This window comes from Corvus moneduloides, chromosome 9 (genome assembly GCF_009650955.1).
Source record: "Corvus moneduloides isolate bCorMon1 chromosome 9, bCorMon1.pri, whole genome shotgun sequence".
In the NCBI taxonomy this organism is placed as follows: domain Eukaryota; kingdom Metazoa; phylum Chordata; class Aves; order Passeriformes; family Corvidae; genus Corvus; species Corvus moneduloides.
The window spans coordinates 15,344,354-15,369,363 of record NC_045484.1 but is presented as its reverse complement, the minus strand read 5'-3'; the positions used below and the strand labels follow the sequence as shown (position 1 = coordinate 15,369,363).

The 25,010-nt window shown below is 40.0% G+C and overlaps 2 protein-coding genes across 12 annotated transcripts in view; one reads left to right on the top strand and one right to left on the bottom strand.

Moving 5' to 3' along the window:
- Positions 1 to 404: 404 nt before the first annotated feature.
- Positions 405 to 23,913, top strand: LOC116448039 (very-long-chain enoyl-CoA reductase-like). Of its 3 annotated transcripts, none has more exons than XM_032117991.1 (14): positions 429 to 476; positions 5,984 to 6,103; positions 9,852 to 9,902; positions 10,375 to 10,426; positions 10,733 to 10,777; positions 12,073 to 12,176; positions 14,261 to 14,376; positions 14,486 to 14,591; positions 19,036 to 19,108; positions 19,200 to 19,243; positions 20,606 to 20,663; positions 21,180 to 21,268; positions 22,265 to 22,310; positions 22,412 to 23,913. In XM_032117991.1, the coding sequence occupies exons 1-14, from the start codon at positions 450 to 452 to the stop codon at positions 22,537 to 22,539; spliced, it is 1,059 nt and encodes a 352-aa protein (XP_031973882.1). In that variant the 5' UTR covers positions 429 to 449; the 3' UTR covers positions 22,540 to 23,913. The 3 variants fall into 3 exon arrangements, with proteins under 3 accessions (XP_031973884.1, XP_031973882.1, XP_031973883.1); XM_032117992.1 differs by having other exon boundaries at positions 22,185 to 22,310; positions 22,412 to 22,499; XM_032117993.1 differs by lacking the exon at positions 5,984 to 6,103 and having other exon boundaries at positions 405 to 476.
- ABCA4 (ATP binding cassette subfamily A member 4) overlaps positions 23,583 to 25,010 on the bottom strand; it is a 78,044-nt gene continuing 76,616 nt past the window's right edge. For all 9 annotated transcript variants that reach the window (XM_032117981.1, XM_032117987.1, XM_032117986.1 and 6 more), the window contains one exon: positions 23,583 to 25,010. In XM_032117981.1, the coding sequence (XP_031973872.1) occupies positions 24,888 to 25,010 (123 nt within the window). In that variant the 3' untranslated portion in view covers positions 23,583 to 24,887.

The window sequence follows — 25,010 nt, the reverse complement described above, 5'->3', positions numbered from 1 at the left end:
GGGGATGCTGTCTAGCTCATGATCAGTTGTATTTTTGCAAGTTATCTCATTAAGATACTTCAGCTCTTTAAAGGAAAAAAAAAAAAAATTCCTGCAGTAATTCTGTAGTGCTCGAAGAAAAATAAATCACCCTTCTGAATGAAATGCCTCTGAATCGTCACTCCCAGCAGCCGGTGCATATTGCTCTTCTCTCGCAGTTTGTGAACACCGGGAGCTGCAGAACTTGGCGTGCGCGAGGTGCCGGCGGTCCCGCACTGCTGCGGCTGCCCGGGCTACCGCCGCCGGCTCGGCAGGCAGCGCTGCCAGCAGCCGCCCACCGGCACGGCCGGGCAGGGGCAGCGGCCCCGGGCGGGGCGGGGGGTCCGGGCGCCGCCTGATTGGCCGCAGCGCGGGGCCCCGCGGAAGGTGCCGCGGGCGGCGGCGGGGGCGGCGCGGCGGGTGCCCGCAGAATGGGCGGCAGAGCCGGCTTCTTCGAGGTGGGTGCGGGCGGCGCCGGGGGCGGGGGGCGGCTAAGGCGAGGCGAGCGCGGGCTGGGTCCCGCAGCGTCCTGCCGCCGGCGGACGGGGCTGCCCGGGATCCCAGCGGGCTCCTCTCTCTTCCTCCTCCATCTGCATTGTAGCACCGGGGAGCCGGAGCCATCCGCTCCCGGGTTTGCCGAGGGAAGTGACCGCCGCCGGAGCCGGGCAGAGGGGCCCGGGGGGGCAGGCTGCTCCCCCGGGGCTTTCTTGGGGCGAGGGGGCAAAAGAGGCTGCCGCCCGCCCCATCCTCTCCTTTCCCGGGCACGTTCCCCTCGCCGTTCCTGATCCCCGCGTCCCCGGTGTTCCTCGGACGTGTTCCCGGAGAGCGGGGCGGGGGGAATCCCCGGGCTTCCCGGCGAGCTCTCGGCGGTCCGCGGAGGCGCCGGATCAATGGCTCTGGGCTTCTCGCGGATCCTGCCTAGGGCAGCACCGCGGGCAGCCTGCGCTGGGTCTGGCAGCGCGTCCCAGCCCTACGGAGAGAGCGAGAGCGAGGAATGTTCTCGGTACCTTCTGTCCCCAACTTCTCGGAAGACCCCGCCGGCAGCCGTCCCGCACAGCCTTCCGGCCCGGTGCAGGCGTGGCCGCGGGCGGCAGCGCCCCTGGGCCGGCTCGGCTGGGCTCGGCTCGGCTCGGCGGCAGGGAGCCGGCGGGAGAGTTGGTGCCCTGGCCAAGAGGACGGCTCCCGGCGCGGCGCCCACCCCCCGCCGGGTAGGGGCGAGGGGCCTGCGCTAGCACGGAGCGCTCGATCTTGCGTGGGGAACGAAAAACGGCCGGGCGGAGTTTAGTACAATCAGTTCTTTGTGCTTACAGAAAGCGCAGAGTAACGTGCACCTGGGGAGCGTCAAGGGTAACATCTCATCCACTTACATAAACAGCCACACCGACTCTTTGCTAGAATTAGTTAGGCTGGCTAATACAAAAAATCTTAAGAGCGACTTGTATTACAAAAGAGGTCTTTACAAGCTAAATGACAGCAATACTGAATGTGTTTCTGCCGGCTTATACTTGAGTTTCTCAATCACGACGTACCTAAAAAATATGCACAGGAGGGGGGACGTTCCTCCCCCCGTGCAAATTACAAAGCAGTTGTTGTTATAACACAAATAGAATCTAAAGCCGTCTGAGAAACGTCTACTCCTTTAGTAACTTACCAAGACCTAAAAGTTCAGGTTTTACTTTTCAAAGCTATAAAAATGATCTGGACATCACAATTCAGCAAAATAAACTGCTTATAGCTCTTTTGGGTCGGAGGTAGGCACCTGCACCATGCTTTTTGCTCAGCAGTGCTGACTTCCCAGGGTTTTTTTAGGAAAAACAACAAAGCTTTTCACTGCCTCATGGATTTCTACCGGTGAGGTAGAACTCAAATTTTTGTGAGATCCAAATGCAGGAGCAAGCACATGTGTAATACCCTCCTGATTGCCTTCAGTTACTTCAGGTTTGCTCTTCTGCCGCAGACTTACTTGAACTCCCGAATAGCACTAGTTACTGGAAGACCTCAAAAGCACGGACATCATTATTGTTACCTGATTTTGCAGGTGGGGAAACACATAAAAGTTGAATGACCTGCTCAGTCTCACTACGCAGAACAACAGCAGGAGATCCAGGTCTTTTGAGCCCTAAATCAAGATCCTGTGTTTAAGCAACACTAATCCAAACTCAGTATGATTCACGAATTTACATGTCAGCCTTGTATGTCTTAGTCCTTTTCTTTGTATAGCAGATAATGGGTGGAAGCAGATTTGCCCAGCTCATCCAGTGTGTGAGCTGTCTCAGGGGTAGGATGTGGACAAAGACTACCTAAGTAGCACTGAGCAGTGCTGTTGCCTATTGCTTTCTGCACTGTTCTCCTTGATTTGCTTTCTGTTATAAATTCATTGACTTTGAATTCTGAATTGCATTTCCCCACCACACATTTAAAGCAGAGCTATGTCTAGAGAGAAGGTGAGTGTCTCACTTCTCAACTTCAGCGTTCCCTGTTTGAGGAACTGTATGAATTTGTACTTTCTCCTGTACATTTATAAACCATTTACCCTTTACTGTTCTTCTGTGGTGCTTCCTGATAAGAATCACAAAGCACTTCATAATCACCAAACTGTCATGTTTACATCAGGTATTGGTATGTCTCTACTTTCACCTCTTTTTTTTTTTAATCACTTATCACTAATCACTAGCTCAGAAGAAGCTTCTCAAGGACAATTATAAATAAATATGCGTATACTTGAAAATACTGCACCTGATAATTTGAGGAGATTTAACTCCAAAGACTGAGAGATGTATGATAGAGACTGATATCTTTGGGAGTGCTCATTTCTCTTAAGTTGCACAGAGAACAACTCTTCTGACCTGTTTGAGATATGTTTCAGAGCTTGTGATACTGTTTATCCTAACAGTGCTTGTTTTCCTCCTTTTCATACAAGGAATATGACATGCTCAGATGAAAATGTCTCCAGTAGAGCTCTGAAGTTAGGCTAATGAATTGTACTATTTCTTTTTACCTGACAGGTTTAGGTCTTCAAAAGCATTTAATAGAAAGAAAATAGTATGGTGTTCTGACTTCCTAGTGGAGAGATCCTTGAACAAATATATTCATACTTCAAAAAATTAGTGTCACAAGAGCCACAGTTGTGCTTTTGCTTCCTTAACTGGTTTGGATGGTAAGTGCCTTTTGTGAGCAGTGATACCCAAAAATATTTTGGAATCTTCACTCCCTGATGATAGATTGAACGGACATGTGCAGTACAGTTTAAAAGCAATAATGTACTGGCCTCCCTTGTTGGCATTTAAAGTTCCCTCCCTCTTCTGTCTCTGATGAAAACCCTCTGAGTGTAAGGGGGGTAGTGACTGCTGGCTGGCTGGCATGGCTGAGATGTCACAGCTCCTTTTACAAAGGCTTCTCCCTCTCAGAGTTATGCTGTCTAAAGCCTCGTCAAGTAAGAGCACTGAGAGCAAGTGCTAAAAGCAGGACTGCAGAACATTTCAAGATGCTGTATCCTCCAAGAATTGCCAGAACGACAAGGCCCCATATGAGATATTTGAACAGTCATTTAAAGGGGCAACTGAAAACTGCCCCGCTGTTTGAAGACATCTGCTCTGTTTTCACAAGTAATGCTAAAGATTATGATCACAGAAAGAGATGAGATGACAGGGCAAAACATTATCCCTTTCTCTTCTCTCAGCACTTTTCCACACACTTACCAATGCTAAAACACTCAGTTGTGCTGTTTACTTAAAACACAGCAATTTGTCTTTTTTCTCTGTGAAGCTTGAGAGGGAAACTTAATTTTGTATAGGAGAAGATTATAGTAAAACATTAATTGGCAGAAAGTACCTGGAACTACTCAGAATTTGACGGCTACATTTGAAATTAAAAGTTGTATATTAGAAAAAAAATGGGCTTCTTTGAAGTTTATTTTAAAAAAAATTAATACCAGTTTTGTAAGTTCACCTGTCTGTATAAGGTCTCTAAAATTCCCAGGGTTTCCAGTCTTCCTGCTCTATCAAAAGACAGCAGACCCATCCTTGATGCTGCGAGGTAAAAAACAAAGAAAAAAGAAATCTCTCTTCAGTTTCTTCAATTCCATGTCAAAAGCATACACTGTATATACATTTTGACATCTCTACACCAAATTATGCACGAAGAGTAGTAACAAAACTAGAAATACTGAAGTTTGATAATGCAAGTCACAGTGGTGATACAAAGATATGATTGTGATTTCACAAAGAATTTGTATAACTCTTCTGCCTGAATATTGTCTTGGTAGAAAGCAATCACCATAAACTAAAGCCCCAAGGCAATGAATATTCTCTTGCACAAAGAAAAGGCTGTGCAGTGGTGTTGAAAAACCTGGATGTCTACTTAGTGTTGAGTCAAAGCTGGCTCAGGTTCTCAGATGGAGGCACTCCAATGTGTTTCATAGTGACAGTGATACTCCGTGAATGATGTGACTTTTCACTATGCCTGGGAAATTGGCAACATGCAGCTCTGTGTTAGCCAGTGTAAGTAAATACGCACTGAGTCAGTATTAACTGGTGGAGGTTCTTTTTCATCTTGTGTATGCTCTTGAAAGATCTCATAAAAGCTGGAAAGTTTTCATAGACTTTCAAGAGCCAGAATTCACTGTGAAAGCCCTAATGGCTCTTCCCTTCTTGAAAATAAACCAGCCTCCCACTCCAAGTGAATTTTTCCTTCCTTACTGTTCTTGTGCTGACTCATTTTATCCCTGTCAATTATATAAATGGATTTGTCTTTCTGAAGGATGAGCATTTATATCTCTATACCTGTTATTATCCTTAGGCCCAGGTCCACAAAGCAACTTAGGTTTTGCCATGTGTTTGGGTTAGGCACGCAGCTCCAAGATCAGATAAGACAATTTGGTCAGGGTATCCAAGTTTACTTCAACTCTCATCTCTTTGCTGTGTGGTATCCCAAAAGGCATCTGCTGTAGAGAAATACTGAACAGAATTACGATGGAAGGGAGCAGTGATAAAAGGAGCCCAGAGAGACAGATATTCAGGCTTTCTCTTTGGTAGGAGAATGCCCTTTTCACTGAAGTCCACTCCTGTCCCCTCTCCTGCCTGTACTTTTTGGTCTGCCTGTGGGAGAACTGGGGAATGGAAAAAGATATTCTAAAGCAATTTTCCCTCTTCCTGACAGTCTAATTATTACATGTAAAGCATGAAGAACTAGATCATCTCCTTTGCTGACAGTTTAGTTTCATTCAGAAATAATCTAAATGCTGTGCACTGTGCTGACCTTGGGATAAAGATGCTTACTAGATCAATGTCCTCGGGGACTTAGATGAGAGCATGTCTAACTAACAAATCGGAAACAGGTGGAAGAAATAAAAATGCAGTATGAGTGTCAGCACAGGTCAAACACTGGTGCTCACTGGCTTGCATAAGAGCAGAACTTAGGAAGCTGAGGAGTAAATACCTAGTGTTTCTCTTGTGAACCTGTAAATGTTAGACATCTAAATTCTACAAAAGTGAAAATTAATTTTAGAAAACCTTTTGAGTATGGACATCACTCTATCTCTTCTCTTTATACACAGTGAAATAATGCAATGAGATTCTAGTCTCATGAAATATGAGCCATTGCTTTAGAGAGGTATGGCTTTTCTTAAGTGGAGTACTTACAGAATAAGGTTCAGCAGTCTACAGGTAAGATGTGAAATTTTGCTTCGTGGTTGAACATTTGCCTTGGTTCTGGTTTGGGAATTCCTCTCATAGCATATGGCTAAGCTAGGAGACTCCCTGCCTCAGGACTGTTTGCACAGGTTTAAAAAGCAAATGGATAAAGTAATTGAGGAAAGAAATCCATGAAAAGTTATTAAATACATAGGCAGCACTTCTGGTGCAGGAGAATCAAAATTACTGTGTCTGTCTCTTCCCTTTCCCTCAGTCACTACATTTTTGCCCTGTTTTCTTACTTTTTCTGAGTCACTTGCTGCTGGCTGTTTCAGAAAGATCCAATTCTAGATGGATCCTTAGATGCACCCTCTGCAACAGTTTGTACCTTTCTGTGGAAGAGAAGCTTCAGACCAAGAGCCAATTGTAAAGCAGCAGTACAAGCAATTTTCAGTGTAAGTACACTTACAGCAGTTTCCCTTTGACTTAACTCTTGACTTCAAGTCTTGATATGTCCTAGTGCGAGATCACACTAAGGCATGCTTACTTCCTTCAGGAACAACACAATCTACCAGAAAAGTCAAAGGAGATAGAGAAAATGAGTAATTCTATAGGAAAAATGTTTAGAAAGATCAGTTAGGACTGTGGTAACCACTGGATTGGTTTTTTAGAGTTAAATTCAAAGAAACTTATTTATGTAAACATTCTAACAGTTCAGGGAGAATTCATTCTGCATTATTCCTTCTCAGACTGGTTGGTTCCTATACTGTGAAATAAACTTTTTTTTTTTTTTAATGAGTACTTTCAAAAGAAATCAATACAATATATGCTTATGTGTTTATAAAGTCTCACTCAAGTTTACTCAATCTGCTGATTATAAATTGTTTCAAATTAGACTTCTAAAATGCACTGACATGATAAATGTGTCAGTATTTCCATAATAGTTATCACATCATTTTTGAAGATCTGTTGATCCTTTAGCACTTGATACAGCTTTAAACAGCAGGAATTCCACTGACTATATTTTTGTAATCCTATTACAGAGACACTGCATCTTAAGAATTTTTTTAAACATTTTCCTCAGCTGTTTTTCCCTTATGAATACTTTCTCCTCTTTTATTTTACCTTTTTATTTTCTGAATAAACATTTAACAGCTGAATGTACTTTTCTCTGCTTATATTGTATATTGATTATTCTTTGCCCTCAACTTGTTCTAAACGTTAATAATCAAGATTTTTTCTTTTACTAATGACACTATCAATCTTTAATCCTTATGCAATAAAACAAATTTGTCTTCTAAGCATCAAAGATATATTTCTGTAGTCACTTATAAAACAGATTTTAACATCTTGCGCAAATCTGCCTATTGATTAAGTTCTACTCAAAGTAGTCTCAGAGAAGCCGTACTTTAAAATGTTGTTAAAAATTCACCAAATAAGTGGACTGTAAGTCTTACTGCACTAATGCAGGCCAACAGTTGGTGTCCTATTGTGCTAAATGCTTTGAAAACACAATGAAATCAAAGTTCTCTGAGCCAAACAATTTATGTTTAAAAGAGATGATACCCATCAGTAAGTGTTCCAAGAGCAGATTGCTGGGTATCTCAAAACTGTTGCCAACCAATACATTAACTGACTTGGTGCTGTGCCTCAAGGCTGGAAACACTGTGTTCAGTGCTACAGTGCTTCATGGGATTGGCCAGGATGTTCAGGAAAGACCATTTCTTGCTTTGGATCAGGCTTTTCTGTTCCTTGTGCAGGGAACATCTACACCGGGGGATGTTCTGATAAATCTAAGAGGCGTGATAGTTGGAGGAGACAGTCACCTTGCTTTCACTCTGTTGCACAATTTGCTATGGACTGTAGTGGAATCTAAAGCGGTGTTCTGGCATCCATCATTCTGGAAAGGGAAAGAATGTTTGATATTTGCTTAGATCTTGATAGTAATTGAAAGTAAATGAAATGTTTGAAGTGAAAAAAAAGAAAAAGAAACATTGAGCAATTTAGGTTGAAGGAGCCTTCTGGAAGTCATGTAGTCCAACTCCTGCTCAAAGCAGATACAGCCAGATCAAATGGCAATGGGTCTTGTCCAGTCCAGTTTTAAATGTCTCCAAGGATGGAGATTTCACATCCTCTCTAAGCAACTTGACCTAGCTCATGGTGAAAAAAATTCCTTGTATCCGGATTTTCCCGTATTGCATCCGGACACATTCCCTCTCGCCATTTTCTCTGTGCACCTCCAAGAAGAGTCTGGATCCATCATCTCTAAAGGCTTCCTTTAGGTATTTGCATGGACCAGTATAGGCAAGTATGACAGTTTGGCATTTGAAAGAAACATGCTGGAACAGAACCAAATAACAGTAAATAACATCTTGGATGATTTATTTGTTTGTTTTCCACACTGATTCTAAAGGTGCACAGAAATTTCTGTACAGCCAGTCCCATGAAAACCACAGAGTGAAAGAAGAACTCTGTAATTTTCAGTCTGGCCTTGTGCATAACAAGAATAACCCAACTAAAATACCATAGGCAGCAGAAAGATAGTTAAACCACTCTGTAATTGACCTCGAGAAGATCTCTCTAATACAACCACTGAAGGCCATAGATTAAAACTGCCCCTGGGGCATTCTGATAAAAATTGTATGTATTTGGGTTGGGTATGGAATAGGAAGGACACTGCTAAAAGCATAGGCACTGCTGCAGTCTGTAGGGCAGCTCAGTGCTATTCATTGACAAAAGAGGTTTGAGATAGACCAAGGGTTTCAATAGTCCTGGTAGCAACTTGGCATCAGAAGGGACAAAAAATGGTGTACAGCCCCCTCCCTGCCTTGTACTTGTTCTGTGGACTGTAAGTGTCAGAATGGTGTATTTCAAGAACAGTCTTCTGGGAAAGGAATCCACTTCATTTGCTTTCCCATGGAGATTTCACACAAACAGACATTAAAACTTGAAATGTGTGTTATTTTAAATAGGAAAAATCAAGGGAAAACATATCCTGACAATCCATCGCATACGTGTTACATCTCACGAAGGAGGAACAGTGTTTCCCTCCCTTGATATCCCCCTTAGAGCTTACAGTGCACAAGTAGAACATGTCATGGCATTAGTAGCCCTTGTGGAGGTCAGATTTGATAGGTGTGGCTGGAGCTGAAGTGCTCCTTTGCTGCACCAAAGGAAAAAGAACCCTTTGGGACCAGTGAAACAAGGAAATAAGATACTCTAACCAAGTGATCTCTTCAAAACAACCCTCTGAGAAAGATACTGGACTATGACTCCTATTTTTAGTGAGGAATCATATTTAAAGTCTAATGTTAATCTATTCTCTTGGCCAGTTAATATCAAACATAATTAGTGCTAGATGTTTATATAAAAACCCCAACAACTGCAGTGAGGTTTTGGGAGGTGGCTGCAACTGGGCTTTGACATGTCTGGGGATTTCTCTGCTTGGCTGTTGATCAAAATCATAACATTTTGCCAAAGTGCCATTTGATTGCGGAAATAAACTATTCCTTCCTTTTCAGAGCTGTAGCTAAACTACTGCTTGGAATATAAAATGCTAATATGTAGTTAATAAAACAAGTGATCTAAGAGGCAAGAGTAATACTAAATATTCCTATCACAAAGGCTTAAGGGTTTGTGAAGCCCAGATATTTAGCTGCATTTGTTCATTATGTCCACCAATATTTTCCACTCTCCTTACAATTAAAATATTCTGGGAACAATACACATTAATCTTTAAGCTGTATGTACTCAGAATAGTTGCTTACATGCATACGTATTTATATATATACACGCATTTAAATTTTTTCTCAGACTGTCTTTCTAATTTTATGAATCATAAAAGTACTGTTCCTTAGGGATTCCTGTGAAACTTCTCTACCCCTTACTTGTTCCTCTTGCTCTAGCATAAGAAAATACCCACGATCACTTCTTTGATCAAAAACGTAACTACTTCTGCTACTGAATATATCCAGGAAGACAATTCATTTGGCTTTTTTTTTTCCCAAGCTGAGTGCTTCTGGAACCTGGCTGTGATTAAAGCTGTCTCTTGAGTACATCAGGAAGGTTTTTAACACAGTTTACAGATCAGAGAAAAAGGGTGTCTCACTCTGAGAGTCACAGTGATTATGAATTTGGGAATCAACTAAGGGTTTACAGATTATTTAGCCAATAATGATTGATTATCATTTTGTGTCCTCTCAGGTGGAAATCCTTGATTGGGAGACAAAGAAACAGCTATGCTTCCTAGATAAGGTAAAACAAAAATCTGTTTAATAGGTGACTTTTTTAGAAATTACTAACTTTTCTTAAGTAGTGTTTATGAAGTGTATTTAATCTCCTGGTAGCCTTTCCTTGGCCATTTGCAACGATTATGCTAACTTCATACTGACTACATTGTACTTCAGCCCTTTTCCAGAAGGAGCTTTTGGCCAAAAAGGACAACTTCAGTTGCTTTACTAAGAGGGTGCCAGTTGTGTGGTACTCAGAAGCCATCAAATTGCCACTGCTGTAGTAGTAACTCTTGATCACTGCTAGAGAATCTGCCTCTGAAACAGGTGTCAAAATTTTTTTTTGGTGTCAGTTCTTTGAATCCTTCATACCAAGGCTAGACATCTAGAAATAGTTACATCGTCTAAGTCACATTTCTATTTGGCTTAATAGACTTACATGTAGTAGTTGTCTTTCAGAATATGCATCTTACATTTACAATATTTTTGTTGCCTAGGTGGAACCAAATGCTACAATTAGAGAGATCAGATTGATGTTCCATAAATTATGTGAGTATAACTTCCGCAGCAGCTTGCATCACATCAGAATATCCAGTACATAAACAGGAAAGAAATACATAATTTGAAACATGATAGACACACACATAATGCTGATAACCTGTGCATGAATGTGATCACAGTGAAATTGCAGTTAATTTATTTCATCCTATCCTGATACATCTTTATATTTTTTTCTGCTGCGTAAATTATCACCTATATTAGTGTTGAAGTTCAGCTTGTTATATTGTGTTCATTACAGTAGTGGATGATCTAAACTGAACATTGTATATCACACAATTCTGTATGGTCTTACAGATCCTCGGTGGTATCCAGCAAGGCAGTCAATAAAACTTGATCCAAGTAAGTACTTGTGAGGTCTGGAGGAACTAAACTCTGAGCAGGGGCCTGGCATGAAAGGTGTACTTAAGGCTATTAGCACTTAAGAATCAGTTTCCAGCTATGTTAATTAGCACTATGAAGGCTGAAGAGAATCCAGAGCAAATACAATTCTTTGGAAGTAAACACAGTTCCACCCTGGTGTTTGGTAATTAAGTCAGGAGTTTGCACATTGTTCCAATGCACTTTCTAACTATTGAACACTGTTGCTTTCCAAACAGGCAGCACAGGATCTAGATACTCACTTCCCTTAGCTGCAGTGAAATGATCTCCATGATGATGCTCAGCTTGGAGTACCAAAAAGGGCTGTGAGTTTGAGCTATCAATTTACATAATCCTCTGCTGTCAGACAGGAGTTACAGTTCTTTTGAGGGAAGCTAATGCAGAACACATTGCCGTGGACGTAGCAATTGCTGACAGCTGGCTGACTTCATTAATACAGTTGTAGGTATTGCTACTAGAAGCCTCTTAACGTGGCCTGAGTGCACAAAAGAAAGTCTTAATTGCCAAACTGTGTTCATCTTAGCTAAAATGTAGCACTTTCTTCCTCTGCTTTCATTAAAGATAATTTTATTTAATAAGTCCCTTGAAATTATGCTGATAAAGATTTACTCACTGTGTAAAATCTATCCATGGAAAACAGATATATGATTATCTTGTTTCCTTCTTTGAAGGTCTCCCTTGTCAGATTCCTCTATGAATTTACATAGTGAGACTTGCCATGAGAAAATGCTGGCCTTCTGGAGATTCCTCCAAATCTAGGCATTAAAAGGTCAGGTTTTGTGAAATCACCTCCTAGCTGGTTGGTTGGGAAAAGAAAGCCAATGAAAATTTCTATAGGAGAGTTTTCCGATCACATCTTATCCTATCTTCTGTTTGATGATGAGCAATGAGAAGTGCAGAAGAGAGAGGAGAGAGACAGGTGCAGCTGACTAGGAGGTCAGTGTACTGTGATAACGGGCATTGACCCATCAACAAATTCTGCTGTTAGCAGCAATGAAGCAAGTCTATTAGACTAGGCAGGCACTTAGGACTGAGAATTCTCTTAACTGTTTTGGTGTGAATAGAGGATCCATGCTTATATGTGATTACAGGGATAAATAAAAATTAAGTATAAATATTCTTAGTCTGTTTATTGAGATTCCAATAAACCCACATCACATCAAGGAGTCTCATAGATTGGTTAATGCACCATATAAAGCTAGTATGCTACCAAAGTGGACTTGAATTTCACTAAGATGTAATTCTTTCCTTCTCAGAAGGAAAGTCCCTGAGGGATGAAGAAATCCTGCAGCACCTCCCTGTTGGCACAACTGCTACCTTATACTTTAAAGATTTAGGGCCACAGATAGGATGGACTACGGTGAGCTCTGCTTCAAGTCTGAGCCATTTTAATGGCTAGTTTTCCATAGTTAATCCTTACATCACTTTTTGTTTCTCTCCAATATTTCTGCATGACGTCTGCTCTGATAGTGGATTCAGGCAATGAATCCTCATTGCTTCAGTTCATTTAATAAGGGAAAGCCGTAACAGTTTGAATGCCTATTTAGTTCCCTGAGAGAGCAGCAGTGCCTGCTGCAGAGTAGGTTGGCTCCATATAACTAAGATGCAGGTTGTAAAATGGATGTCTGCTGCAAAATCATTAGGAACTAGGTATGTAAATGCCTTTGGCAATCTGCTTCACAGGACCTGTGTACCTCCTGACAAAATTAGGATTATACTTCTATGAGTTTGTCCTACAAAGAGGCATGGGAGTAACTTCACATGTCAGTACTTGAAGTGACTTCAACAATAAAATGCATAAAAGTAAGATTAGTTGCTGTCTGCATGTGACTGTGTCCCAGGATGCCAGTGACAGGCTAATGACAGCTGATAATTTCTGCAACATTAGCAGCCATCCACAAAGACCTTGCATATTTACTGTCTTAGCTCAAATGCAAATTTTATCACAACTCACTTGGCAGGCAACCCAGCACTGCTGTTTATGCAGTGAGGTGACCAATGACCCTCCCAGCTCTCTAGAAGGTCCTTGCTGCACAGTATTACACTAGTTCCAATGAACAGCACAACATCAAGGGAAAAGTACCTTGTAATGTAAAGGCATATTTACCATTTATTGGCTATGAGACATTAATAAAATCTTGTGTTGATTACAAATAGCAAAGACAACATTAATAGGAGGTAAAATTAAAAAAAAAATGTTCTGCAAGACTGAGTCTTCTCGTCATTACTTTAGATGCAATGCTGATGAATCAAGCAGCTATTACTCAATCCAAAAAGAGGAATACAGGCAAAAACTTCTAATGGCAGTGTAGACTTCCAGACACACGTGCATTAATTTATACCAAAATATCACAGTGCAGAGTAACACCAGGCTTCTGTCATTTCATAATCTGTCTTTTACCTTCTACTCTCCCTGCCCTCCAAGGTACTTCATTCAAATATAAGACAAGAAATACTTCAGTATTATCAAATCAAAAAGATGAACTTCTCATCTGCAAGCAAACCTAATCTTTGCCAGAGAAAATGCTGATCGTAAAAGAAGTCAATAACCCAACTTTTCTGAATATCAAAACAACTCTAAACACACTAGAGAACTGGGATTGTTTGGGTTTCTTTTTTTGTTTGGTTTGTTTTGTTGTTGGGTTTTTGTTTGTTTGGTTGGTTTTTTTGTGATAGACGTACAATCAATTTCCCTTCTTTCTCCGTAAGTGAGGTATGAGCCTGCCTTCCTCACTTAAAGAAGTGTGGAAAATTCAGCTATTAATATTTGTTCAAAGTTAACTTCAATTTAAAGTGATGTTCCTAAGAAATACACACCTTTCTGAAATGAAATCAATTTCGAGAATAGCTTCTTTGGTTTCTTGTATTTTTTTTTTCTTTTTATTTTCCTCTTAGTATTCCAATTAAAGCTCGTCTGAACATAGAATGAAATTATTGTTTCCCAGGACAACTGCTGTGCTAACTGTTCACACAGATGGGGTCACTGTGAATACTTACGAGCTGTGTTTCCAGTTTAAACAAAATTCATTCAGTAGAAGCAGAACTCCTATTTCTCAAGACAAATTCTTCACCAAATTTCCCTTTAAACCAAAATAAAGCAACAGTTTTTGAGTGCAAGAGAAGGGTGAGAGCTGCATAAATGTAACATGCATGCATATTTGTCATGATCTCTGGGCTTCCGTTATTATCTTTTCATACCTATACTGTGTCTGCTGCACTGGCAATGGCTGTTTGAATGCAACTGAGGCAAATCATTGCAAAATGTTTATGTGCATGGCTACCAGTTTCATAGCCCAAGCCCAAACCTTCTACTCCCTCCCTGCCTCTCTTAATGCCATCCTGGATGCGTGGAGGTGTTTATCCCACTGCATTACTTATCACAAAGAAACCAAAGCAAAACCATCATCTAATTCAGCTGTCTAATTATTTTCTCTCTTTTTGCAGGTGTTTTTGATAGAATATACAGGCCCATTGTTCATCTATTTTCTGTTTTATTTCCGCATGACTTTTGTCTATGGACTGGATGAGAGGTTTACATCAAGTCCGCACCCAGTAGTTAAGTAAGTTCGTTTGCAGGCCTGAGCAGTATTTCATGTAGTCTTATTCCAAATGTCTTGCCACACTTGATTTTTTAAGCACTCTTAAATGCTTTTGTCTTGCTGTTTCTAGCTTGGCATGTATCTGCCATTCTTTCCACTACATCAAAAGGTTGATTGAAACAGTATTTGTTCATCGGTTCTCCCGTGGGACTATGCCACTGAGGAATATTGTGAAGGTAAATTGTGTCAGAATCTATCCATAGCTGCTCTTACAAATCCAGCCTAGCCAGCCTATGCTCTGCCTCTGCACCACAGACTTTTTTGTGTGGCTTTTGTAGCAGCGCACAGCAAATCTCACCCATAAAGCTGCAGTTCTTTCAGAAGATTTCTTAATGTCACTATTGTATAACCCACATGCTGTCATACTGTTACTATTATAGAAGTGTCATTACTTTTTAGAATTTTAAACCTTCAGCATACCCTTCCTTTTCACTCAGCTAGCTCCTTGGGTGTGAAGGTTTTAGTAACAAGTTAACTTTAAAGGTAGCACAGGCAGGCACAGTGGTGGGAGAGCTGCTTTTTTTTTTTTTTTTTAAATATTTATGTAACAGTCATTGTATATCTGCTTTGCCCTTAAATTTCTCTTCGTTGTTAAGGAACTGTTAATTTACCTTTGATCTGCTGCAAAGCAGCTTAGTTGTTCTACATTTTCTTCTCCACAGGAGCATTCTCTAATGTCACCAGTGCTGCTGTGGCACAGAGCAGGTGTTGGGATGCAGACTCTGTTTCTTGGGTGTCTGAGAAGTAGTACAGTGACTGCATGGTTATGCATAGGCTGTAGTTATTTTACAAATGTTTGCAACAGAGTACACACTAGTAGTCAAAGGTACGCCATATTCTAAGGAAGACCAGAGATTATCAACTGGAAGAGCATTTGGGAATTTTAACATTTGGGATTTAGACAGTTCCTTGTAATTTGCACCATGGCAGTGATACTTCTAGCAGCTGAAGCTCTACCTTGTGGCTAACTCCTTACAGCTGTCCAGTGGCTCTGGTCCTTTGGTGATAGCTTCATGCTTTCAAAAAGGGAAGGTCTGTAGTGGAGCAGTGGCCCTTCAAAAGAATCCTCCCCAGAAATTTATTGAGCTTTCTGCAGCACAGGTTGTTAAAAGGTTCACAGATCTTGTTCTTGACACAACAGATCTTGCAGATCTCTTGTTCTTGACACAACAGTAGCTAATGCATGCTAAACAGCAGATAAATGAGCAACTTTACCTTGAAAAAACAATCAGTGTGATAATTCTTTTTCTCACTGCCATCTCTGACAATACTTGCTCCTTTCAGACCATACAAACGCTTGTTGCTAAAATTGACATTTGTACCAGTCATTCTGATCATTCTGACCTCTTTTCCGTCTTCTCAGGTTGGTGGTGCTTGCTTTCATCTGTAAAGTTGCTCACAGTTCTTATTCTACCTGCTTAGCAATGCTTGGGTTTGATTTGCTTTTATAATTTCATTGGCCTCAGTGGTGTTACTCCAAAATTGTGCCAGTGTGAAAAATATCACACCCTTTTTAAGTTTTTCCATCACATACAAGTGGTAGACAAAGCTTCTTGCTTTCAGTGTTTGATCACGTACACAGCAGATACAGATAGCTTATTTCCTAAGTGCAGTGGAATGCTACATGTACAAGAGACACTTTAGTTTCAATAAGCAGAAGTCTGAGATGGGAATTGATGAGAGGTGTGATTTTAATCCTTTTTTCCCAAATGAAACTAGGAATAAATTATGCCCTACAATGGAGCAGCTTCACCAAAAGCAGTGCATACTAACATAGTATAATTTTTTCTAAGATGTGATTTTTCTAGGCATGGACAGGTAGAATACCTGCTTTATCTGGACCTAATAACTCCTTTAGGGTGAATAAGATAGGGATAAATACAAAAATTGCATGGTGATAAAGGAACTAATTAAAAGAAAGACAATTATGGTTGTGCCAGAAAAGGATCTGTCAGACCTTTAATAATAGGGAAGTATCAGTAGAATTCCTCAAAGATTAGTCTCATGATTGGTCTTTCATGGTCTTTCTTTACCCATGAACATTTTTGTGAGTAAAAAGAAGGGATATCATCACTTTGTAGAAAAACATCTGGAGGAAAGAAAACATTAGATCTAAATAAATACCGTTTAAACCAGAAGACAATATAAGAAGACAAACAGAAGGGTACATGCTGGTCATGAATAAACATAGGTAGGACATGAAGAACTAGAGATTGTCAATTGCAGTAGAGAAGACAAAAATCCTAACCATAAGTTTGGGAACTTAGGAATAATTTATTTATGAGATCCCTGCAATATCTGAACTTGACCCACAGCATTATAAGAGATTGTTGTAAAGCTTTATTATTCAAGAGTCACAGAAATTCTTTCTTTCTTTCTTTCAAGCGAGTTTATGAAGGCTGTATGTTCCTATCTGAACCTCACTGGAGGCATTTGTATGAGCAATAAGGATTCAAGTGGCAGCTGGACATTTACAGTGTTACTGCTAAGGTCCTTAGCAGTGATAGACCCCACTCATTTTAAATCTCCTTTTCTTATAACTGAGGAATACTCTTGCAGTAAATCATGTTCTTTGGCTGAATAGTACTTGTTCAGTTTAATTACATGTATTGCTGGGGACTGAGCCACAATAATTCATTTATTTAATTTTTCTTTACTGAAATCCATTGCCATATGTTCCATCCTGTGCCAAGCCCTGAAGCTAGGAGAAGGTTTTTCTGAAGATGCCATTCCAAGATTACAAGAAACTATTTCCACCTAAGTTTGTACAGCAGTTATTAAACTGTAAGTGCCAGTTGAAGAAGCTAGTGTTAGGGAGGAAGCAGTAGTTTATGGATAGGACACTACCTATATTGGCCCCCACTGGAATCACTCTTTTGGTTCTGCTGCATTTCCTGGGGGAAAATGAAGTCATCACAGGGAAGTTATTTAATTTTCTGCTCATTTGTCCCACCTGATTTGTAATTACTGGTTAATAATTTGCTCTTTCTCATCAGTTATCTCTTATATAATCTCAGAGCAAGGACATACTATGTGCTTGTATTACAGCATACCCAAAAGGGTGTCCATTTTGTCTGAGGTCTCTGGGCACTGCAGTGGTTCAATTAACCCTGAGAAGAAAGTGGAAATGCAACTGAATGTTTGATACAACTGTTTGTGGCAGATGAGGGGGCACCAGCATTTTCAGCAAAATGCACCATCAGACACTGCAGTCAGCTAGTGCAGGTTGGAGATGCTGAGGTAATCACTTTTGCAGGGTATTATTGCTAGAAATGCAGTTCTGGTATATACAGGGGGAAAAGACTGCAAAATTCAAAGCAAAAAAAAAAAGTTAAACCAGTCAGGACAGTAAAAAATGCAGCCTTGGATGGGATTTTTGCCTGCATGAGCAGGAAAGGAAGCTGTGAAGGAGAAAGCAGAAACACCTAGAAATGTCTAAGGTATAGGAACCTAATTGGAAGGCCAAGAAAAAGAAAGGACCAGAGAGCATAAGAGGACCTTTACCAGAAAGAGTAAGAGGATCAGAGTTTTACTCAAAATTGAAAGTAGGATGCAAGGAAAGATAAGGCAAAGAAAAGAAGAGGAGAAGTGGGGAAAGGAAAATAAAGAGCTCAGTTGTGGTCTTGCTGAAGTCCAGGTGATAAACAAACATACCCTAAAACATTAAAAACTGAGGCACTAGGTTGGGTAAAAGAAGACTCAACTGATGAGAGGCAAATGTATGAGCTGTCAATGAGGGTTAAAGTCTGTCTGCAAGAGAATGGCACCTAGAGGTCAGAGCACGGAGCAAGAAGAGGAAGGGGCCAAGAAAGGGCCTTCCTCCCACCTACGTATATATAAGGAGGGAGACAATAACATGTCACCAAGATACCAAAGCAGCAATGAGTCAGAAAAAAACCACAGGAGGCAGGGCCAAGGAGACCAAATAAGAGATAAAGATTGTTGTTGTAAGTAGTTTTTTCATGGATGAAGTCTGTGAACAAGCACTGAGATTGGTCAGGAGTGAGTCAGTACATCCATTACTGACAGCTGTGTTATCAGAGTTTAGAGAGTGGAAACTGCATCGCAGGAACACAAGGACAGCAGCAAAAGTGACAAACTGAAGAAATCATAGTGAAAGTGCAGAGGAAAGCATCAGGCAGAAAAAGTTAAGGCATAGACAAGAAAGAAAACTGATGGGGTGAAGGAGAAGAGGACAGGAGACTGGGCAGAGCAAAATAATAAGCAGAGAAGAGAGGACAGTGCCCAGATCTGGTCTTACAGTCTCAGGGGTCAGCAAAACAAGTTTTTCTTGAACATACAGTCTGTATGCACTTCAACTTTGCCCAATGGCTTGCCAGACAAGATAAATTTGTTTCCAATCATATGATCATACTTTCTAAAACTGTTTGTAAACTTCAACAGCTCCAAGATATTTTAGAGGGAATCTTAACTCTAGGAGCACTACTTCCTTTCTGTTATTTCCTGTTACCTGCTCCCACCTACCACACTTAGTACTGAATACTTGTTGTATTATCAGCAAGTTGAAGGATTGTCCAATTCATTGTTATCAACAGTCCTTGCAGTCAATATTGGCCTAAAAGATTGTACTAAAACAAAGAAAAATTGCCTGTTTTTCAGAACTGCTTATATTACTGGGGATTTGCAGCTTGGCTTGCATATTACATCAATCATCCTCTTTACACTCCTCCTTGTAAGTAGCAAAACAACCCTCAATGATTTAAGTATTTATGTATGTACTTTCTGTACTAGTACTTATCATATGTAAACTTTTTTTTTAATAGCTTACGGGAAAAAACAGATAAATTTTGCTGTGATCATGTTTCTGGTAGGTTTCTTGCTCTTTCTATAAAATGCTAAAATATCTTGCTTTATTTCTTCTCTCATATGAGTGGAGGAGTGAGTAGGATAAGCAGATACTTAGAACTTGAACATTTGGGACATACTACTAAAGCTGACCGCTTGCATGCAGAACAGGTAAATCTGTCAGTTTTTAACATGATTTTGTACACAAAGGAATATTTTGATTCAGTATCTATTCCAAGACTAGGATATTCATCTGCTGGGATGATCTCTCATAGTCTTTAAAAGTTTGTGACACTATGTTTAAAAGCCAGTGAGTTTGTTTTGTGAACTGTTTATTGAGTGTTAAGAATCACAACAGATCATAAATCTCAGAGAACTAGCCAACTAAGGAAGTATGTTGCTGATAATTTCCAGTGATAGAGTTTCATTTTGCTGAGCTTCAGAACCTATTTTCCTTATGAATCAAAATTCTTCAGTCACTGTTCATTCTCACAATTCCTAGGAACATTTCACACAAGCAGAAGCAATGCTACTGTAGCCAATAAAGATGTACCTCCGTACAAAGATTTTTCCTATGTATGTGTAACTTGTTTAGAACATCAGCTGTTCACTTGCTTTGACAAACGAATCATCAGTGACTGCAGGATCCCAAAGCAGCTTCCCAAAGCAGCAGATTATGTGAGGTCATAATCTATTCACATTTTATAGAGAGACTCCACAACTGAAATTACAGAGCTGGAAATAAAACTCAGGAACTTGAGCCACTAGTCATTTACTTTAATAATTATGCATTGCAGACACTGGAGACTGTCCATAATCTTATAAGTGGGTCATTTCAATACTCTCTCTTCATAATTGATTGGGGAAGCATTCTTTAAAACCAGTGAAGGAAGCTGGGTCAATTACATTTCATGATTCATATCAATTATACTCTAAAGAAGAAAACTTACTTAGAGACCAAACTGTATCTTCCTTGGGATTTTAATAACTTTGGAGAAACCAAGACTATGCAAATAATTTTTAGATGTTTTTAAAGGCATAAGAATGATCAAAAGATAAAGCAAGTCTCTCCCAAGTTTACTTCTATCTCCTGTGGTTTATTTAGTTTTCAAGGGGATTATGTAAGTAGTAAATTTGATCTTTTGGACATGGAGTCCACATTTTCTGAAAAATATAAATATATAACAGAGTATAATATGGACTCATATTTGAATGGAGATGTTTCATCCTTCTGTCAGCAGTCTTGGTTAGGGATATTTATGATGTTTATAATAGATGATTTTCCTTCTCTTAAATATTTTAAAAGACCCCAGGAAATAACAAAAGAAAGAAAAACAAGTAGAAGGGAAGAACATTTTTAACTCTGTCATACTTTTTCTTGCAGCTGTGTGAAGCTGGAAATTTTTCCATTCATGTTGCACTCAGTGACCTCCGGAGAAATGGTAAAAACTGCATTATCATTTTTCAGTTTTACAGCCAGTCAGTACTCCTTCAGTTACTCTGCTTCAGGAAAGACCTGATCCTGGGGGGCATTGATACCCCTCAGCTGACTGCTGTGGGAGCGCGGGTTGCTCAGCACTGTAAAGATTGGATTCTAAGGGAAATCAGACAGTGCAAGGAATCCGACATCAGACTGTTGAACAGCACTTCTTATCTTACTGTAACCTTTATTGTTTTGGGCCGGGTTGTGTTGGGGGAGCAGTTCCATTGGTTCAAAGTTCCACACTGCCAGTGCCAAAGGAAACAGTGCTGGTACAAGTTATGTTTTGGTGAGCAAGGGAAAGTTCCCTCACAGTTATCCTATTCCTTCTTGTGAGTCCAGAGGACATCCTGTCTTCCCACGTCCTGTTTGTCCCTCTGGCAGTCATGAGACACAGAAGTAGGCAGTTGGGTTGTCTTTACAGGAAACAATATATTTAGGAGTATGAATATTTTGTGATTTGTTTTCTAATCTATAGGATCCAAAACCCGTAAGATCCCATATCCAACAAAGAATCCTTTCACATGGCTGTTTTTCTTTGTATCTTGCCCTAACTATACATATGAGGTATGTATTTTCAAACAAGATGTTCAGATTTTAGTTTTGCTAAATATATTTTTGTTTCTTTTAGAATGTTTAACATGGAAGAAATCTCTGAAACCATTCAGCTCAATACATTTCCCCTCCTTCCCTAAACCCCATGAAATCAGATTGTGGACAGCAATTTGTCTGCTCTTCCTCCCATCCCTTGAGTCAGTACTGATGTGACTAACCTTACACACACAGCCCTGACCCTGGGCCAGTGTTGCTGTGTGGCTGCTAGATAAGACAGATACACTGTAAAGTGGGCAAATTTTACAACCAGGAACAGAGAGATTGCCACTGGACATGTGTTGCAATGGGGGGATGGAGGTGTCTGGTGGATTTATAACATAAGAGCCTAGCAATATCACTGCAGGCAGGAAGATAGTGGTCAGACAAATAGAAGATATTGTGATAGAGAAAACAAGCTGAAGTCTTCTTCCCCATTTTCCTAAGTTACACAACCACTTGTGTTGGTGGTGACCGCTTTAGAAGCTGGAATAGTTTATCATTTCATATTCCTTAATCAGGAGCTAAACTCCTGAGTTCAAAAGCAGATAAAGTCAGTGCAACTCAGTCTAATGTTCATTCTTTCACAGAAGGACAGTGTCAGGTTTTAAATTCAGTGGAGATTAACAGATGTTAATGAGAACAGCATTGGGCCTTGGACTATAGAAAGTTACTATTCCTAATACTGATGGAGGTCTGACAAATACAAATTAGGCAGAGAAACAGAAAGGACACTGTTTTAATGCTTAAAATTTTGTCATTGTAATAGCTATGGAAGCAAATATGAAGGTTTTGTTTGTGGTAATAAGGCACTGTTCACCTTTTTGGCTAAAGGTTATTAACAGTAGAAATTGATCTGGCTGACCTTGATTTTTTTATTTACCTATACTAGGACAAGGTTATTTTGATCAATAGAGAGATAAATGCAAATGCTGTCACCAGAAATATTTTAAATTTCCTTGGCCAAAACAGGTGGGGACCTGGATCAGTTTCACTATCATGACTCAGTGTGTTCCAGGTGAGTAATGTTTTGGTGTACTTCAACCTGAAATGATGTCAGCAACAAGGGCATGTTTTAAATCTGATAATGAAATGTATCTTTTTTTCCCTTCCTTCCAGTGGGGTTGTTCACCTTGCTTTGCTTCATTCAGATGACAATCTGGGCAAAGGATAAACATTGCACCTACCTACGAGAATTCAAGGATTATCCAAGTCACAGAATGCCAATTATTCCCTTTTTGTTGTAAGAAAAGAAGGCTTAATTTGAATATTGCAAAGAACTTCAAGAAGAAAAACCTCAAAAATGTCCTGCCAAATAAATGAATTAATTAAAAGGATTTTGGTGCATGTTGAATCTCCACTGCTAAGGGAAATTGTATGCACTTGAAAGCTACACTTCCTTACATTCAAGAATTCTCAACTCAGAAGCACCTTGAAAAATAAGGCTTCGTTGCACAGCTGCAAAAGAAAGCCCCTGCAGTTCACTGTAACCTGACTTAGATTTTTCTGTGCTAGTCTATTTAGATTGATGGATCAGAAATACTGAGAAGTCTGTGCTGAAAAGCAGCTCCAAATTTAGCAGTGGCATTCTGCAAGACAGAAGTACAGTGGAACGAGGACACACCAGCTAACTACTAGAGCTCAGTTCAGCCAGCATGGCCAGCTGGCCTCAAGACAGTTGCATGATCTGCCTTCTTTGACTTGAAGAGAGTGTGCTGCCTGGAGGCAGGTGCTTTGTAACAGATAACATTACCAAAGAATATGAATGGTTCTTGGAATAAGGAAATAGGCAATATCTCAAAAACCCTAATTTGCCAAAAGAATCTGAAATAAGAAGTATTTATAGTATTTGTGAATGAAATATCCTGTGCTGGGGGTTTTTGTTCATTTTTGGTCTTCTTCATTAGTAAATTGCGTGCTAGTAAATAAGATTCAGAAGCAATCTAACCTATGCCATATCTTTGATATCTGGCCTGTTTTGATAAAACATCTCCTTATGATACTAATGGACCTTTTACCTAGCATTTTACATCAGGCTTCTTTGAATAGTTTTTAATACACTTTGTAAATACATGAGGTGACTGCGAGTCCTCCGAATGCTCTTCCTCTTTTCGGAGCCAGGGAGAAAAATCAGCTTCATTTTGGACTTCCTGTGTTTTTTTTGTCACAGGATGTTCTGTGGGACTTAGTTGGGTTTTGTGTAAATTTAGTAAAAAAAGGCTATTGAAATCTATCTGAATGACATTTTAAAGAAGCTATTTTAGAATATGAAGTGAATGCATACATACTGTTTTGTTTCATAATTAATTTATTTGTCTTTAATAGATGTATAGAAAGATTTTTGCAACTATTTGTAAGGGTGAAATATGCAATAAATTCTAGACTATATTTTAAAACCAGTTGAAATAATTATGGCAAAAAGAGAAGGCTACAGCTGGTTGCTGAAGTTTCATAATATTTTGTACAGTACAAAGCAAGAGTGTCCTTATAAAAAAAATCTACATCAATTGAAGAAAAAATCTTCCAGCGCAAAAATACATGACCCAGATTTTAATTCTGTATAACATATTTTAGAGAAGATTTCTTAGAAATGGTTAGATCTGGTAGATAACTGAAGCAATACATCATTATGAATTTGTTTTCAGTATTGTTTTTCTGCTGGTTAAACTGTGAACCAGAGGAAAGAGCTAAATGTCAAATGATTTCCCACTGAGTGCAGCGTGGAGTACAAGCAGGTTGAAATTTTCCTTCTGAGGAGGTAGAAAGCATATACCCTATTCACACTTTACACCCACCTAATGTCCAGTCACAGGGAAGAGGAAAAATTTGGTCTTGTTTAGTAACACAGATATCTTTCCAGGTCTATACAAGAAAACCAAACTTTTGGCAGATTTGGACATACTCTCTTTCTTTTATCTCCATTTTGACATTTGGCCTCTATTTGAGGCAACTTGAAGATGAGTATGAGATCATTTTAATTAATTTTTTTTTTTTAAGCGAGTTTACTGTCTGGGTCTGAGATCTGAATTAATTCTTTTCATTCTTGCTGAGACAACCATCTGTTTTCACTGGCAGTCTGGTGAGACAGTGAAGCAATTTCCCAGGACTAGCTTCATCAGCCAGCACTGTTCTTACCTTGATAGTCCTGTGCACTCAGCATGACAGGAATCTGCTTCTAAGCTGGGCAATGCTCTCTGCGTTGGGACCTGTCTGCTGACTTGTTGACATAAGGGTTAAACAAGAAAAATCTGCCAGCCTGAAAGTACCAAGATAGAGAATCCATCTTTGATTTTATTTATATGTCAACAAGGAGGAATGATACTTCTCTTCTTGTATCTTATAATGGGCTTAATATTAGAGGAAGATTTTATTCTATAGCAAGGACCTGCCTTTGACACTGTCAGCATGTAGTGTTACTGGTAGAGCAGTAGAAGTTGGCTGTTGCTAGGGCTGTTGTTGAGAGCACAGTGCTCAGAAAGGTGCAAAAAATCAGTGTAATACTGAGTGTGGGAACCTTTGCTTTACCCTTGCTCTGCTCTGGTATGGCACATGTTTGCACTGTGCACACACTAAGCCTGGAGATTATAGGAGTAGTCTATGCAACTGCCTGCTGGTGCAGAGCAGGGGACACCTTTGCTTCTCGGCTGGCTCCAGCTGCACGTGGATGCAAAGGAATTTCCTCATCCTCCATCTGCTGTTTAGCAAAGTTCACAAAAAC

Bases quoted from the DNA above. Each gene is read 5' to 3' on its own strand.
- LOC116448039 (XM_032117991.1), top strand. From the start codon at position 450: ATGGGCGGCAGAGCCGGCTTCTTCGAG. The intron at 9,903-10,374 runs GTAAAACAAAAA...TTTGTTGCCTAG, and splicing joins AGCTATGCTTCCTAGATAAG to GTGGAACCAAATGCTACAAT. The intron at 14,592-19,035 runs GTAAATTGTGTC...CCTGTTTTTCAG, and splicing joins CACTGAGGAATATTGTGAAG to AACTGCTTATATTACTGGGG.